Genomic DNA, 17,382 nt, shown 5'->3' with positions numbered 1-17,382 from the left:
ATAATCAAGCAGCAATTTTGAGAAAACATGATAAAACAATATGTCTTCATGTCCAAAATATGAACTGAGAAGGGATAGAACACGATTTTTCTTTTTGTGGTTCGTGATTTGAGACTAAAGAGCTTCCAGGTTCTAATACATTTCTATTGAACAATTAAAAAAAAGTTGTGTCAAATAGAATTAGGCCTTATCATGCACTTTGAAGCATGTCGAACACGTTTTGACTCCTTACTCGCACAGATTATTTCCCATCTAGGGGGCCTGAGCCCTCTCCTGAAATATCTATTACGTAAAATACTATACTTTTTAAAATAATTATGCACTTTTAAAATCTCTCCCCAGTGCCCAAAACCCCTCCTTGCTTCTTGCATTGCTCTTTGTAAACCCCTCCTTGCTCCTTGCATACCTTCCTAGAGGAATTTAGGTAATAGATAACTGATTAGTTGTATGCTAAAGGAAACTGATTTTTAAGGTTATTGATTGACCTTCTTTTTTTAAACTGCTTGTCATTGCAAAAACCTGTGATTTCAATTTTAGCCCACCCTAAATTTGAAATCAACTAAATTTGGAGAAACTAAATTTGCATTAGGTATTGTCACTTGTCAACTTATTGCTTTGGTTTTTCACACCTCCAATGATTTTTTTTCGATTTGGGTTTTAATGTTTCTTATATTCTAGTTAATATCAGTGGAATTAATTCCTTCTTGTGAGCTTTACACTACGATAATGAGGTTCTGTTCTAAGAAACATAATAATAAAATTCTTACTTCAATTCGTTTTAAGATATTTATATTTGTTAAGTTTTCAGGATCATTCCCCATATCTCCCCTCCCCATTTATGCCAATATAGCCCAAGTTTCGGGCTATATTCATAATATGTTTGAATATAGCCCATATTTGGCTATAATCAAAATTTCAGTAATTTTCTTTTTTTCAAATTTGCACTAAGAACTATATATATTTTCTGGTATTTCCATTGAGAAAAATCGAAAAAACAACAAAATTGCCCCGCCCCCTTGATTTTGAAAGTCCATTTTTGTTGTATTTTTATTTTCATCAATTGGTGTCCCTGGTCAAAGACTTTGTAATCAAAGTTTATTAATTTATTTTGGAAGTTCATTAATTACTTTTTCAGAAATCAAATTTTGCTATTACTATGTTGACTTTTACATAACGCAACATAAACTTACATAGCGTAAAATTCTACTTTGGATCTAATTGGCACTGGATTCGTTACGGATAAAATTTTCTCCGTAAAATTGCATGGCATATTAACAATTCTTAAGTTATGCTTATGTCAAAGGCTCTATGGCGTATTCTGAGAGCATCCTTAATTTAATTCGTCACAGCAGAGCACTGATTTAAAAGTTAAATTTTGTTTTAGGTATGTTCAGCATAAAATTTGTGACCAGTCTAGCGTTTTACTCCCACTGATTTTAGAACAAAATGCTCATATTTACGTCGCTGGAAGTTCGAAGCAAATGCCCCAGGATGTCAAAGATGCTCTAAAAGACGTATTATCAACAGAAATGACTAAAGAAGAGGCTGAAATTTACTTCAAAAGGCTCGAAGACCAAAAACGAGTGCAATTTGAGACATGGTCCTAAATTGTGTATTTATTTTCTTAAAGGGGGAACTAAAGAGTATGGGTAACTTTGGAGTGGAAACCGGCATTATTTACAAAAAAACTATCAACGTCATCTAGCGTTTGGTGACACTTGGCATTTGTTCAAGCTTTGAATTTTTTTTTTTGCCAGTAACTGAGATCAGACTCCCACACTCTAAGTTACCCATACTCTTTGAGGAGGACATAAGATCCTTAAGGGCTAAAGTTATTTTGTTAGAGGGTAAATGTGTTTCTTGTGAGGCTGTTTTTCATTGATTTTATCGTTGCACTATATTGTAGTCCTAGCTATAAGAGCCGTCCTTTTCGAATGGTTGGCGCGCTAGACTTGAAATCCTTTGTCTGTGAGGACAGTGGTTCGAGTCCTGAAGTCGCTGGTTATTTGGTTCGGAACGGGGGTCAGTGGCGTGACTCTGAAAGCTCAGCTAGACTCGAACCAGCTCTAAATGGGTATCGGGAGAAATCTGGGGAAGGTAAACAGGAAGGGTGCACGAAAGAACAGGATGGCTGGCCTCCAACTATCTATGAACGGTGATCAGCACTACTAGTAAGGGCTGTAAAGGCCAGTGCCATATTCTTTACCTTTTCACTTTTACTATATAGAAGCGGAAAGAAAAATTGAATTTATAGAAAAAATTGATTTGGAAAGCTAATATTTGGAAAGCTAATTGATTTGGAAAGCTAAAACCAATTTGCTCTAAACAAGATCGACTAATATCATGTCCTCGAATGTTTTGCTAGATTTACCATACAGATAATAAAACTGCTTTTCCAAGCTTCCCTGTTTGGTAATTTCACAAAAACGTGCCTTAGGTACTTACTCTGATTTGTCAATCAGAAAGTTGAGGTTGAACGTTGAACATAACTTAAGTCAATAAAAAACACAAAAGGCTCACATTATTGGCGCTGTAGCCGTGCATAATTTGGATTCTATCTACGAGTATATCTATAATATGACCCGGACCCAAACCGGAGGTTTATTGCTTGAAATATCGCCACCCTAGATCCCTTGTAAATTGTGTAATATAGTCCCTTACTCCTTTCAATCGGTCATTGGTTTAGCCATTGTCGTTTCTCATATTAGAAGATTAATAGAGGGGAGGGGGGGGGGTTTGGCAATTTCCTCCCTAGATTTTTCCCCCCTCCCCCTGTTTTTGAGAATCACCTTTTATGGTATTCTTATTCTTGAAAAAGTCAAAACTACAAAATTGCCCCCCCCCCCTCCCCACTAAGTTTTGAAAAATACCTTCCGCCTTCCTCATATTTTCGTGAGCTGTAGCTCCTGTTCTTAAGGGATGAGGATGTCCATGGAGCAGAATCCTGGCATGGATTTGTACTTACTGAACCCTATTAAAGAGTTACACGTATATCTGTACCCTTTAGAATCCAGTTGAGTTTTGAAGACAAAAATAAGCTAGAGCTTTTCTGATGAAGGACGAAGTCTCTGTTAATGCCATTGCTGTGTTTGTGGGACTGAAAAAGATTTTCTTCTTTTTTTTCCGTCACAATATTGACCTTATAAATAAACTGGTTTTTATCTCATATTTTATTCTTTTGAAGACAGGTGGTTCCCTAAGCAAAACTAAATTCTAGTAGTGTATCAGTTAACCCCTTATTTTCAAGTATAGTGGAATGTCGTTGGCATTGGTAACGTAGGCCTACACAAGGCACGGCGATCGCTTTCAGTGGCAAAAGTTGATTCCTAAGGTTACCTGAAAGAATATTGAAGCACCAGAGCTTCGGGAAAATTATTATTGTATCAGTGGATGGGCACGGGCCAAAACCATCAGTTTTAAACAAGTTTTGGGACAAATACGATATACCCTTGCAAAGCAATCGATACGAAAATATCATACTAGTATATTTTAATTGCGAAAAAATGCTTAAAAAAGAACTCGAACGGAGTTAGCTATGTCTATATTTAAAAATAACAGTTAGAATACCCTCAAATATAAGTACAAGACAAATGTACGTGTCCAGCACAGTTTATATAAATATCCAGTATGATCTTTCCCTATCTCACCCATTATAAAAACCCGGACCAAGGTGCGAGTGCTCCAGAGAACGTTTTTGCAGATAGAAACATAGGCGGCATCAGATCTTTTCACGGGTAGACAAGTCAGACTGTGATCTAATCGGAAACAAGTGGAAATCAGCTATTACGATTAATGCGCTTAGTTGGAAACAATCGGAAACAGATTAACCCGTTAATGCAGAAAGAAGTGGGAGGAGTTTTTTGTTCGTACCGAGAATGAAGACCAGAAATGATCTGCGATAAACTTACTGGATAATTCTATAAACTGTGGTGTCCAGTTACAATAGAAGCTCCCCTATTTTACTATAATACGTCACACATTAAAATGTCTAATGGAAAGACAACACGATCATGGCATTTTTGTTGAATTCTAAAGACAATAAGTTTTAGTTTTTTACCTATTTTAGAGGCATTGTATGGTCATTATAATGCACATTTAGTTGCTCCAGTAAATAAGTTATGAATGTAGTTTTTTTTTTCTTTATCTTTGTTCTGTATTATTTTAAGATTGTTCCTGGTTCTTGTTTTTTTTTTCGGGGGCGGGGGGGAGTGGTTATTGCAATTGAAAAACAAAACGCGTTTCGGCTTTAGCGTGTTCAATAGGGAATATAAAGTACTAATTGCAGTGTTAATAATGGACTTTGAAAATAATAAAAGAATATTTATTTATTTAGCCATGAATCAAATTTTCAAATTTAGAGCAGAAAAATAAATTTAAAGCAGAACAAAAAATAACAACTATAAACAAGTTTATTTATAAGAAATGGCACATCTTCTAAGGTGCATCTAAAAGAAAACTGTCAAATAATGGGGGAAACAATTGAGTTTTAAATTTTATTTTAGGGCAAGGGGGGCCGAAAACTTGCCCTTGTCATGCATACATGCATATACTATGAGACATCTATTGGGAGAAATCTTCACAGGTTCTTCCCATTGATGATGCAGTACTTCTAACTATAAAAAATAGTGGCATCACTATAAATGGTTTCCGTTGAACGAAAAACAAACTTGATTTATAATTAAAAGAAAAGAAGAAAAATTCCACCACTATTATCAATAATACAGCTCGCAAACGGCAAAATAATTATATCAATTAGTTTGTAGCTTCAACTATGAGAATAAAATTTTTAGTTAAGAACCCGTCTTTTGAAGGCATAGTCATGACCGATAAGCAGAAACCAAATAGTGCATAGTATGGTGACCGGATGCAAGGCCGTACCTAGGGGGGGGGGGTTGAACCCCCCACCCAAAATGTTTGTCTGACTCGTAAAAACGTAACAAATATGAATATAAACAAATTTTTTATGCGTTTTTTTGCGTAACTCCCCCTCCGAAAAAATCTTTGAGTATACCCCCCCCCCCCCCGGAAAAATCCTGGGTACGGCCTTGACCGGATGCGTCCAAAATAAAAATAAAAAATCTACAAAGAAGCAGATTTCGAAATAAATCATGTATGGTTATTGGCCTTGCGGCATTCACTGGAAGCGTCTCCGAAATCCCGAGGTTTTTAGTGGTATTCGAGGTATTCACGTTTAGCTGTCATTCTTCATGCCCCTCAGTAACTTCAAACTTCAATTAAAGCTTGGTTTTCGTGGGAAGTGTGTTTCGATTACGGATGGCCAAAATGTTATTATAATAGACCATGTTTGTTAGGAAAAATATTAATAAATGCTTTTTTGTTTGGTCACTTTCAAAATTTTATTTTTATTCAAAGAGTGAACTCTCATCCGCCTAGAATCTCCCATTGGAGTGGCTCTCACCCGCCCCCCCCCGTCTTTAGAATTTTTTTTCGTAGCATCTCGCTCTGGAAATATTCTTCTGCGGCCTCCTAAACTTTTAAATGCCCTGAGTTTAAAAAGACACCACCCATCAAATGGGTTACAAATTGAACCAGAAATGTCGGGCTACAGGCTCAAATAGATTCTCCAACAGACCTTTTATAAATTTAAACTGCACCCCCTTGTGGGCTATGAGCCCTAAGCTGAGAACCACAAGGTTTATAACCCACTGAAACATAAGTAAAATAAAGAAATTGCTGATAAATTTTTGTTTCAAATGACAAACGAATCATGTCTTCGACATGGCAGGTTTGGTGGTATGTAGGTATATACGTTTTGTTCATTCTACAGATATCCTTATTATTTACGTACTGTAAGAGAACTTTTATACATACTGGCCCTAAACTATGATGCAAAGCTAAACAACGTAAATTAGAGTCTTTAGGATAAGCAAATTTTATGTCTTCTTGGCTTGGTGCTTCTCGGCTATTCCTAACGATGACGCTGGTCTTGCTATAATCACAGATTAAATAAATCGTATCTTAAATGACGGGTGACGGATTTTTTTAAATCCAATTAGTAGGGTTAAAGTTTACTAAGATACAATGTCATGCTTAAGATAACGCCGAAGATGTACAGGGGTTCTGCCGTTATGGCGAGGGGGGGGGGTACCCACCACATAATATCAATAAGTGTACGATTTTATCCGCACTTTTTTTTTCTTTTTTTTTAGGAGATTATTCAGCCACATATTGTGATTTCCACAGATCTTTCCTCACTTAAATCCTCAAGAAAAAAACTGTTTCCGAACAGACCTTAAATTCAGGGCCGTATCCAGAGGGGGAGGGGGGTTACCGGGTTTGAAGCCCCCCCCCCCACCCGAAATTTTTGTCTGACTCGTTAAAACGTAACAAAAATGGATATAAATTTTTGAGGTTTTCTTGTTCAAACCCACCCCCCCCCCCATTCTCCGAAATTTTTTTTTTGAATAAAACCCCATCCGAAAAAAAATCCTGGGTACGATCTTCCTTAAATTCGATCTTCTGTAAAATTACGTATCTGCAAGCTAGGATCTTTTGTTTTCACGCGACGGTATTAACTGTATTTTAGTATAGTTAAATATAGATTAATACAATTGAGATGATCGCATATACCATGTTACTATGCTTCGGTTCAAATTTATAACCCAGTATTTGTACTTGGCACCTACAGCATTACACCAGAGTCGGGAATAAACAATTTTTTTTTTTTAGTTCAACAAACAAAAAAGTGGCGGCCGCAGCAGCTCAAAAGTCATTATGACATTTCTTTTATATTCAGAATACTCCTGAATCCCAAGATTGAGCATCGTTTAAGGATTGGGGCACTTAATTCCCAAGTAACTTATTTCGCAGTACCAATTTGACAAGCACAGTACTTAACCCAAAGTAAAAAGTGACGGCTCCGATAATTCAAATATAATTCAATGTTATGATTCATACTAAACCAGCCCCCTCCACACTCTCAGAAATTGAGCATCCTGGAAGGATGAAACATTGGAGCCGTTTTGTTGTATCCATTTTGCAAGCGTAACATATTAGCCCAAAAAATAAATAAAAAAATGGCGGCAACAGTAATCCAAATAACTCATGTGACATTTTATAGATCATGCTTATCCATCATCACTAACTTCTCCATACTTAGAACTCGATACAGGAATCTAATTTAAGCGCATATAATATACAATAGTAAGACAAATCGTAATCGTAGGGCTTCGGCAAGACGCAACCACTTTATCGACAAATGAAGGATAACTGTCCAATGAACATTTCCTTTCAATGAATTCGGATAAAATTTTCAAGATGTTTAGGTACAATATTCTCGTATTGAAGACTGCTCCGCGACACAATCCGTGCAGCTAAACACTTGAGAGATTCATGGTTGAAAATAAACGAGTGAGGGGTGTGCGGAGAGGAGTGTATAAGGTCTAAGGGTCGTTCTTCCATTAAATTTTTCTGATCAATGTGAGCTCCGGCATTCAACAACATTTGAAGAATCTGAAAAATAAGATAAAAATAGAACATGTAAATATAGCTATATAAGTAGAAAAAGTTGTAAACATTGCATTGGGATTCCAAAGAACGTGCTATTGGAATCACATTGTCATCACCAAATATGAATAGCACGGGGAATTGAGTTTGAATACAGTTTCAATATATGGTTTTCATCCACGGGAGTTATTTTCATGAGGAGACGGGAGTCTCCTCCCCTCAACTATTTGTGAACTATTTGCTAAATAGTTCACAAAAGTGCTGAGAAAATTCTTAATTTATAACCAAAGGCGAACTAAATCAAAACGTTCTATGAAATATTTTTATAGCATTGACAATCATCTGATAAATATAGATTGATAATGACAAATAATGACAGAGACAAATAGATTGACAATAACAAACATAGAATGGTAATCTAATTGACAGTTAACATCAATTATCTTCAAGAGGAAAAAACGTAAATTTATCTTTTAATTTTCTACAAAGACAGAAAGTTATGCTAAAAAGAATACTCAGATCACTATATATAATTGGCAATGTTGCTAACACTTATCAGCAAATAGCTATTATGAAAACTATTACGCGACGGTGAGATGCGATAGAACTGCTAAAGCTTCCCCGAAAAATGGATACTTTTACGAGCAGATCAGTCAGTTGGTTTTTGGATGATATCAACAAAGCTTGTGGTTTTTCTGTTCTTTCATCATTAAAGGTAAGCCGATATATGTCACTGTAGAAATTGCACACAGTCAGTAGGTTTCCTTAAAAAGTGGCAATTTTTATAAGTAGATCAAATAGTAGCCAAGTTTTGTCTCGCGGCTCAGGGTTCGAGTTGGAAATTTCAAGAAGTTTTTCTTTAGAGGGGAAACGTAACTTAGAAAGTTGAGGAAGGGGGCAAACTATTTTTCCTCCGACCCTCACAAAAAAGTACTGTCTCTTTGGCTAGTTGATAGAATTTTTACAAAATTGAAATAAATTCTAAATTGAATCAAAAAAATAATAATAAAAATCTAATTGGTCGCGGAAGTTTCACTGGAATACTTTATGTTGTGCCTAACGTTATTGCCTTCTTTGGAAAATCGTCGCCCAAAATGGTAACTTGAGAAATAGGTTATTTATCTTTGATTTAACAATAATTTAGTTGCCTGAATTTAACTTATCGATAATAAGACCAACAGTTTTAATCAGATCTGTACTTATATATATATGTGCTTTAGATTTCCCATTTTCCATATTTGTTTTTTTCCAGGCCTACCAAAGAAATGTCATATCTGACTGTTTCAAACTTTGATATAATGCCGCGAAACCCAGAGAGATTAAAGATTTTTTGCCCTGTTGATCATCCCTTTGAGAACAACTTAACAAACTTGTGTATGATTTATCTATTATGTATGCTATACTTCATCTGACATTAGTTTAGTTCCAGAACGTCATCTAAAGGCAAGATCTTTGAGGGGGAGTCGAGGGGTCATAGGCTTCTTTCCCATGGGAGTATTGAAAACACATAAACGTGTACAACGAACGTGTATATACACAGTCAAAATTAAGGTTTTCGCAGGGGTCAGATGATTTTTAAGGAAAGAAGCGAGTTTAATGCTGAAAGATGGGTGCTTTAGATATGACGTTTAAGTAGATTTTATACTCTTTTTCGTGAATTTTCGCGGAAAAAGCAGTGTATTCTAAACGTTTTTTAAGAATGAAGACTGGTCTCATCCCCCGGACGTAGGCATAAACATTACGTTTTCATTCGAGATCCAGCTAAATAAAAAAAAAAAATAATAATAATGAGAGGGGAGAGGAGAAAAAGAAAGACTAAAACTTAGGTTAATTAAACTTACGTTTTATATATTTTTATTGATAATTCCAAGGCTAAGACAACGAAAACCCCGAAAGAATATTTACTTAGAACCTTGACTTTTTTTTAGAACACGGTTTATGTTATACAAATCAAACAAACCTGTAATAATAAACCTGGTATTTTGAAAACAATAACAATCTCAATAGTAAAAAAATTATTTAATATTGAGCTTTAAAAAAAAAAAAGATCGAGAACATAACAGCAATTGCAGTCCATTTTGGGAGATAAGAATCACAAAAAAGAGTCACAAAGTCACACAAATAAAAATTATTTGTGTAAAATTATTAACCAATAATAAAAATTATTGGTCTTCATTAAATAAATCGTATTCCTGCGGATGAAGAAATTGCCAAAGATTGTTCTTTTCGACCAGCCGTCTAGGGCTAAATAAAAAGCAGGTCGTCCTCGATTGGTTTGAGAGGATGTCGTAAGGAAAGATTTAAGGGAAATAGGAACCTCCTGGGAGATTGTAAATAGGAAGGCTTTGAATAGATTGGAATGGAGGAGGAGCGTGTGTAGCTGTGTTGGCCTCAGGCGGCTTGGTGCTGCGATGAGTTTTTAGTAGCAGTAGTCGAGAAGATAAAAAGATGTTCATTGTTAAGCCGCATTTTCTTCGGGTTGGGTCCCTATAAAACCATTTTTTAAATGGAGGGGGGCACCCTATCCTTCTTTTGATCACGCGTGTATATAATACCAATACCTGTTTCTTCATTAAATTAAATACAACTTCTTGGGGTTATAGTTTTTTGTTTTCATTTCCATTATTTGTACAATGCCCAGCGACTCTGTAGCCTCCCCAAAAGGCTATGCTGTCTCCCCCCCCCCCCAGAAAAATTAATTCTGAGGCTATTATCTATTCTTTGCCAAGAAAGTGTCTCGTTTATGGCTAGTGTTTTCTCATAAGCACTATTATCTTTTTAAATTATCTTATAAATACTTTTATTTGGTATTTTTATACTATTCCTTAGCCTGAAGACGGCTTAGATGAGGTCTTATCACGTCGTCTTCGTTAGCCCATCCCATATCTATATGTCATATTATGCCATTCCTCTGACTGTGTCTTAAACTGATATTTGGTATTCCTATAATATAAATGGTATTCCTATATATGGTATTACTATAAATGGCATTCCAAAATAAAATACATATGTAAATGAAAATCTCGCATACTAACCCCCGAAGGCCTCCCGGCGTGCCTCCAAACCTGGAGGTGCACCTGCTCAGGCACCCTTTGTAAAAGCCTTTGACTCCTCCTCCCTTAATCTGTTTAAGGGGGGAGACTCCCTTAAACAGACTCCCTTAATTGTCTTATTTAGGTGAGGAGACTCCTCCTCCCTTAATCGGTGATAAGTATATCGCAAAAGAATACCTTCCCGGGAAATACTTTAGCCTGTAGACCCATCTCCCCATCTCTGAAAGTTTCATTTTCCTAACCTAACCCCTTTCCAAGATAGCCGAAATTAATTGCTGGTAAAGGCTTTGCAAAATAGTTTTAACGTAGAAATGTGAACATTCCAGTCCAAAAATGAACAATAATACCCTTGAACATGACAGAAGGTTTGTTGGATTCATCGTCTTTTTGTCTAGCATCGCAGGCTGATAAACATACTTATACGTCAATATTATTGTAATTACTGAATATAATGCTACTCTTATATTTAAAAATGCTATAAGGACTCAGTATTATTGTTTATTTATGACAAAAGTCATGCAAAGCATCAAAAAATTGGTTTTTTCCATAGCCTTTTTTCCATTTTCTATATGGTATGCTCGAGGGCTACCAAGGAAAGGCCATATCTGGCTTTTTTTTTTAACTGCTAAACCCGTTTGATGAGCTGTTCTCGAAGGGTCAGCAAAACCAAGTAGACAAGGAGGATCAAAGTGAGCTCTGAAAACAGTTATGGAAATTATATCAGGAAACTGGAAACTAGCACTACTCTTGACGAAAAACTATCAACGCCATCTAACACATGGCAATACTTGACACTTTTTCAGTGTGATGCTAAGAACAATTACTTTAATTAGTGTAATAAGTAAAATTAGGGTAGTAATAAGTGTCTGATCTCAGCTCCAGACAGATAATGATTAAGGAGCTTGAAGAATGCCAAGTGTCGCCAAATGCTAGATAGTGTTGATAGTTTTTTTTTGTCTTTAATACTTTTTGATATCTTTAGTTGATATCTTTAGCTTCTTTAGTTCGATGCGAGTCACGTTACATGCAAGGCCATGACACACAAATGGACAAGGATATACCTCAAGCCTGTAGTTCCCAGGCATTGCCGCAATGTGTAAAGGAGTTGAGCCTCTATAATTGACAGCGTTTATATCAGCATCACAGGCCAACAAAAGCTCCATAACTTTTTGATTTGGAAAACACACGAAAATTCGTTCATCTGCGTAGCTAGTATGCTTTATACAATTGTCAGCGTTGCCAGCAAGATGAAGAAGAGTGTCACCAGATGATGTTCGCGGATTCATACTTAACAGCAAACGAACCTGAAAACAAAAGAAAAATGAGATAATGATAATAACATCTTAAATTGCGGCAAAAGCTTGATTATGTACAGGGCTTAAGAATCGAGGTAAGTCTACTACTGAGAAGTTTGGAGTCTTTACAAATTAGGACAAAGGATCCAAAGTCAGCAAAAATAACCGAGTCCAATATAAAGTCCAAGCCCAAAATAAACCAATTCGAAGTAAAGCCTATTGCTAAAGGGATTGGAATCCTTAGAAATCCGTATCTAGAATCAACAAAATGAGCCAACTTCATTCGGGGCACCCCTCTGATCTTTTGCATCTAATTCTTCAGTGTTGTAACTTGAACTCAACATTTGAGCAATGGAATTTAAAACTCATGACTTTATGGAATAGAAAGCTCAACGCTCAAAGAAGCAGGAGCTCAAACGCTCAGTTTTCCAACCCTTTCTGTGGGTTATAGAACGGATATAAGGGATTTTGGTAAAATAGAAACTTCCAAGTATTTACAGAATCAATAGGACAGGAGAACACGGATTAGGCCGATCGAAAGAATTTTTTTTTAATTTGAGGAGATGGGTTGTTAATATTAGTTTAACAAAAAAAATATTACGTAACTCCATCTGAATGAACTACAGTCAACGTGTCACGTTAAAATGACTCTAATTCGCCCGTGCATTGTAATGGCTCCAATACAGCTAATAAGCACGACATTGAAAACTGAAGTCTTTTTTTCATCACACTGAAGGCTAAATACTTTGAAACAACACTTTACAGCATGAAACCAGAGTCGTATCCAGGAGGGAGAGGAGCCTCCTCTCCCTCCTGGAATCGTGTTTGAACCTCCTCCCCGAAATGTTTCTCAGGCTCGTAAATTGGTCGTAAAAAATTCAGCTAAAAAGACTGTTTCTCCTTAAAAAGAAAAGAAATCTCCGACCCATTAACGGTCTTAAAAATAACGGTAAAAAAACATTAATCCCCCTTACAAGAATTTGTTTAGTAACCCACCCCCGAACAGAAAAATCGTTTGGTAGTCCTTCCCCATCCCCTCCACCGAAAAAAAAATCGTGAATACTGCCCTGCAAGACACAAAAATGGGATCCAACTTTAACGCTGAATCTAACATGAATAGAATCGGGCTCGAATGATCAGGTAGAAACTAAAAATCCCTTTTTTAAAGATAGAAGCAACAAATTAACCTACAACAGAAATCATTTAAAAAAAGTGGAAAAAAAAGAAATTAATATTTAAAATTTGAAACAAGGTAAATAAAAAAAAAAAAAAACTAAAATGAAACAAGCCGTTATAAATATTACCTTCGATAGAATCCCTAATCTCTTAAATTCAACAGCATTCATTTGAGAGAATAAATATAGAAGGTGACTAATAACCTTCAGCAATCGATCAAAACATTCTTCATGTCGTTTCCACAACGGTCTCGCCTAGAATAGCAAAAGTGAAAAATAATACGAATCACAGATATACCTAGAAATTGTGTCAAGGGGGGAGCTAAGGTCACAGCTCTTCGGAAGGGGCACTTATTGACTTTTACGCAACAATAACAATGTTATTTATCACAGGGATTGCTAAAAAATGTACCTTAAATTAGTAAATTTTTCCAATATTTATGCGGCACAAATTCAAAACGAACAATCAAATTCATAGAAGGTATCGTTTTTTATAGTACTTAGGACACATTTTTAAACATAAGAGAGGTCAGACGGAGGGGGGGGGTGTCTGATTCTAATTAATACACTTTACAGATAATACAGCTGCACAGATCGGAGGCTTTATCTTCACAAGAAGAATGCTTGATAGGAGTTGTCATTTGTTATTGTCTCCTCGAACGAGTTAATTTCTTGAATCCTTATCAGTTACTTGACCTTTCAAATGTCTGATACATGGTCCAACGACAGAACTGCGACCAGCAGCTCTCGAACAACCAACAATCAAGGTTTTCATCCTAATTAACAATCGAGCCATCACAGTGTAGCATTTGGAGGTGTTTTTGGATATTGTAAACCCTTATAATCAAGCGTATCATGGAACAATGGACCAAAAAGAAAGGTTTCTTGACTGAACACTGAAATACGAGAGGTCTCGAAGAGGTCAACCCAGAGGTCTCTTGAATATAACTTTTTTTTGCATAGTTATAATCCCTAAAGTATCTTTAATTACAAGACTTGAAGTTACATTGTTAGAGTTTTGTCACTTAATTTGTCTTAGTTATTGTACGTCTCTTGGTTCTTTCAATTTGCAAATTAAAATTCAAGTTGATAATCTCTCCGAAAATTTTAATGATATATCTCATGAAAGAGCTTCAAGCATGTAAAATAATCTTATCGAACCTTGCTGGTACTATAAAGCCACATTTTTTTCGCCATTATACAACTACACATAAACGCTACAAAAATAAAACAAGTGTACTCCAGTCTAGAAGTACATGGCCCCCACTCCCCGGAGGCACCCATGGACTAACAACCGACTCTTTCTCACTTGTTTTTGAGTTATATTTTCCCAATTCTTTTGCTCAAATACAAGGTAAGACAACAGAGAACCGAAATACAATAGATAATGCTCTCAAATTTATAAAGCCTCCCGAAATTTTTACTTCAACTTTAGCAGAACTTATTTTTATCATCCCGACCATTTTGAACAGTTCGGAGAAGCAACGGCAACTTCCAATGACAAAGGTTTCACACAAGGGGCAATGGAAGCATCAGAAATAAAAAAAAATATATATGTTCGTAGATTTACCGATTAACAGGGATACTGGTAATTTAAATATTGCTTCTATTTACGATATTATTTTTAAAAAATGAACCTATATTCAAAAACAAAGTCTTGCAAAATCTCAAAGGGAATAAAAACTAACAAAAAACCAAAAAGATTGGCTAGTTGCAATTTTAACTTTATTTGAAAAATAAATATTCTAACGTTCAATTTTATTCATTTATATAAAACTTGATATATGTTAGCTTGAATTTAGCAACTGATTTAACGAGGGAGTGTAGCTCAAGGAATAAGCACTCTCACTTGGTGTGCGAGAGGTGTAGGAATCGATACCCTCCGCTCCCACTTTTTTTTATATTTATTGTTCCAAATCTTATATTTCTGCGACAGAAACTTTGCATTTTACAAGAACATAAAAAGTTTTAAACCAATATAAAAAAAAACACACTTACTTAAAAAGAAGTCAAAAGAAACAATTCTTTCCCAGAAAAGTAGACATGTTAAAACTTATGACGAGCCAAAATAAATTTGTATAATAATTCGAACTTAAAACAAACATAAATTCCTATGAGAGGCGACGCTTCAACGTTACCTGTTGTAAAGAGCGATAAGTCTTCTCTGAATTATTTATTGCTATTAACATTTAGACTTTATTTTTCCCAGAGCTACTTCACAGGCAAGAGGCAGTCATACAAACTACAGAAGAGCTCATTCGATTGGAAATTGAGAGGTCTAATTTCCTCCCAAAGAGTTAAAAGTAACTGGGGGGCAACCAGTCTACCTTCGCTTGACTACTAACCCCCCTTGTAACCTACAAAGACATTTTATAAAAAATTTGAGATAGTCATTTTGTTGAAAAAAGTCGAATTGTCAACTAAATATGCCTTAAGCCCAAAAGGCTCTGTGGCAAAGACTGTTATTGCAAACTTGCAACTATTTAAGCATATATTTTGTAATTGGAAACTGGGGCTTGGGCAATCTAAGAAACGTCTAAGGGAATTAGGCAAAAACTGTCAGAGAATGTTGATTTAAATCAAAAGGCATTATTCATATCCAGGTCATCAAAAGGGCGCATCAGCGATACCTCAAAAACAGCTGAGGTTGCTAAGTCAGGTGCCAGGTACATTCCCCCTCGCGGAGAGTTGCCCGTACGAAAACTCCCCCGGAAAATTCAGTTTATGAAAACTAAGCTTGCTTAAAGTTCTTAGAGAATTAAAATTGTACACAAATTCATTGAATTCATGACCGCTAAAAACCATTGAGAGCTTAATAAATTAGTCCTTCATTTTCTGCAAGCGACTTTAAGATTTTTCTGCTTTGAATCCCTATCTACTACGTTGGTTCTATGTTTTCAGTAAAGGGCTAATTTTTCAGAATTCTACGAACAGGAAAATATCACGAGCCAATTATTTTGATTCTTTTTTCAAAAAAAAAAATATTAAATGCGAGGAGTAATTTATGTCCGTTTTAAGTTCCAACTTCGCTCTTTACTTACATCAGAAGCAACTTTGTTCGTTCTGTTAAATCCCCTCTTCATCCGAAGGATCTATCACAAGAATCTGGAAATCTAGCCCAAACAATCATTTTTAAGGGTTTGGGCAAACCCCTGCCTCTCAAAAAGAGAGCCGCTGACGTTCTACACACCTAACATGAAAGGTGGACAGTTATCATTACTGTATAACCATTAGTAATACTGCATATACATTCTATATAATAGCCCTAAAATTTTGGGATAAACTGCGTATAGACTGCAGTTTTCGAGGAATGCAGTACCATTTGATACCATGACCACTGAAATAGGTAGGTAATTCATATATCATTTCAGTAATTTTGAGATGACTGGCTATCTATGAATTTTCGCTCTACAGCATTTTCAGCGCAACATCCAGGCCGATATTTTGCTCCAGTTTTCTTTAATTACTTAAATTTTTGCATGCTAAAAAATTTTATGAGTAGGTTCAAACTTGATGAATTTTATATATCTAGGATCACATTAAGAAACCAATTCTTTTGACTAATTTATCGTCATAAAAATTTTTATTTTTTGGGATTTCTAGTTACTATTAGCAAAAATTAATCCTTACTCGCAGCTCCTAGCTCCTAATCCTAGCTCGTCACCAATAACTGTTTGATTAGTACATGACTATATTGCTACTTGTCTTAAGTTTCAAGTGACAGCAGCCCGAGCTCGGCTCTTTCCCAGTCATTCGGCCTGCGGCAGGCTTGTATATATGTGATTCTAAAGCTCGCTGAAATTTCTTGGTCAGGGGGTGGTATTATGCTAATACATTAGCATAATTTCTTTCTTATTCCTTAGTTTTATGTCATGCTCATGAGCTGACAAATCAGCAATTTCAATGGAATCAAGAAAAATGTGTTTCTTAAGGTGATTCCAAATATATAGAATCTTTTAACTAAAAGTTTCAAAATTTTGACAAGACATATTTTGAAAGAAATATAAATATAACAAAATTGTATTTTCTTCAACTTCAAGACGGATAAGCATGAAAAAGGTTAACAGAAGAAGCAGAGTAATCTTACTTTTAACGTTCAATTTTTAGACTTAAGGAAAGTCATAAGCCTGGAGATGGTAAATTTTTATATTTACATCGCATAGAACTAATGTAAAGTTATATATATATATATATATATATATATATATATATATATATATATATATATATATATATATATATATATATATATATATATATATATATATATATATATATATATATACAGAAATCTCAATGCGATTGATTTCCCCCTTATCCATCAATTTCATTTAGCTTAAGTGTTGTTTGCTTTTAACTGCATGTTGAAAACAATTCTGGCCATATTTTAGA

General features: G+C 35.4%; 2 protein-coding genes across 3 annotated transcripts in view; one reads left to right on the top strand and one right to left on the bottom strand.

Moving 5' to 3' along the window:
- The window catches only part of LOC148952838 (NADPH-dependent diflavin oxidoreductase 1-like), a 134,229-nt gene extending 131,828 nt beyond the window's left edge, over positions 1 to 2,401 (top strand). For both annotated transcript variants that reach the window (XM_089088124.1, XM_089088125.1), the window contains one exon: positions 1,385 to 2,401. In XM_089088124.1, the coding sequence (XP_088944250.1) occupies positions 1,385 to 1,607 (223 nt within the window). In that variant the 3' untranslated portion in view covers positions 1,608 to 2,401. The remainder of the gene's footprint in view (positions 1 to 1,384) is intronic.
- A 4,715-nt stretch (positions 2,402 to 7,116) lies between these two features.
- Positions 7,117 to 17,382, bottom strand: part of m-cup (ankyrin repeat protein mann-cup) — a 69,124-nt gene continuing 58,858 nt past the window's right edge. Inside the window, exons 9-11 of the mRNA XM_089088123.1 lie at positions 13,120 to 13,245; positions 11,582 to 11,824; positions 7,117 to 7,473 (exon numbers count right to left, since the gene is read on the bottom strand). Of these exons, the coding sequence (XP_088944249.1) occupies positions 7,252 to 7,473; positions 11,582 to 11,824; positions 13,120 to 13,245 (591 nt within the window). The 3' untranslated portion in view covers positions 7,117 to 7,251. The remainder of the gene's footprint in view (positions 7,474 to 11,581; positions 11,825 to 13,119; positions 13,246 to 17,382) is intronic.

The sequence above is a fragment of the Artemia sp. Qi Xiang Cuo genome, chromosome 4, assembly GCF_049724085.1.
Source record: "Artemia sp. Qi Xiang Cuo chromosome 4, ASM4972408v1, whole genome shotgun sequence".
NCBI lineage: Eukaryota > Metazoa > Arthropoda > Branchiopoda > Anostraca > Artemiidae > Artemia > Artemia sp. Qi Xiang Cuo.
The sequence above is the reverse complement of the archived record's forward strand: the minus strand, read 5'-3'. Positions and strand labels throughout refer to the sequence as shown.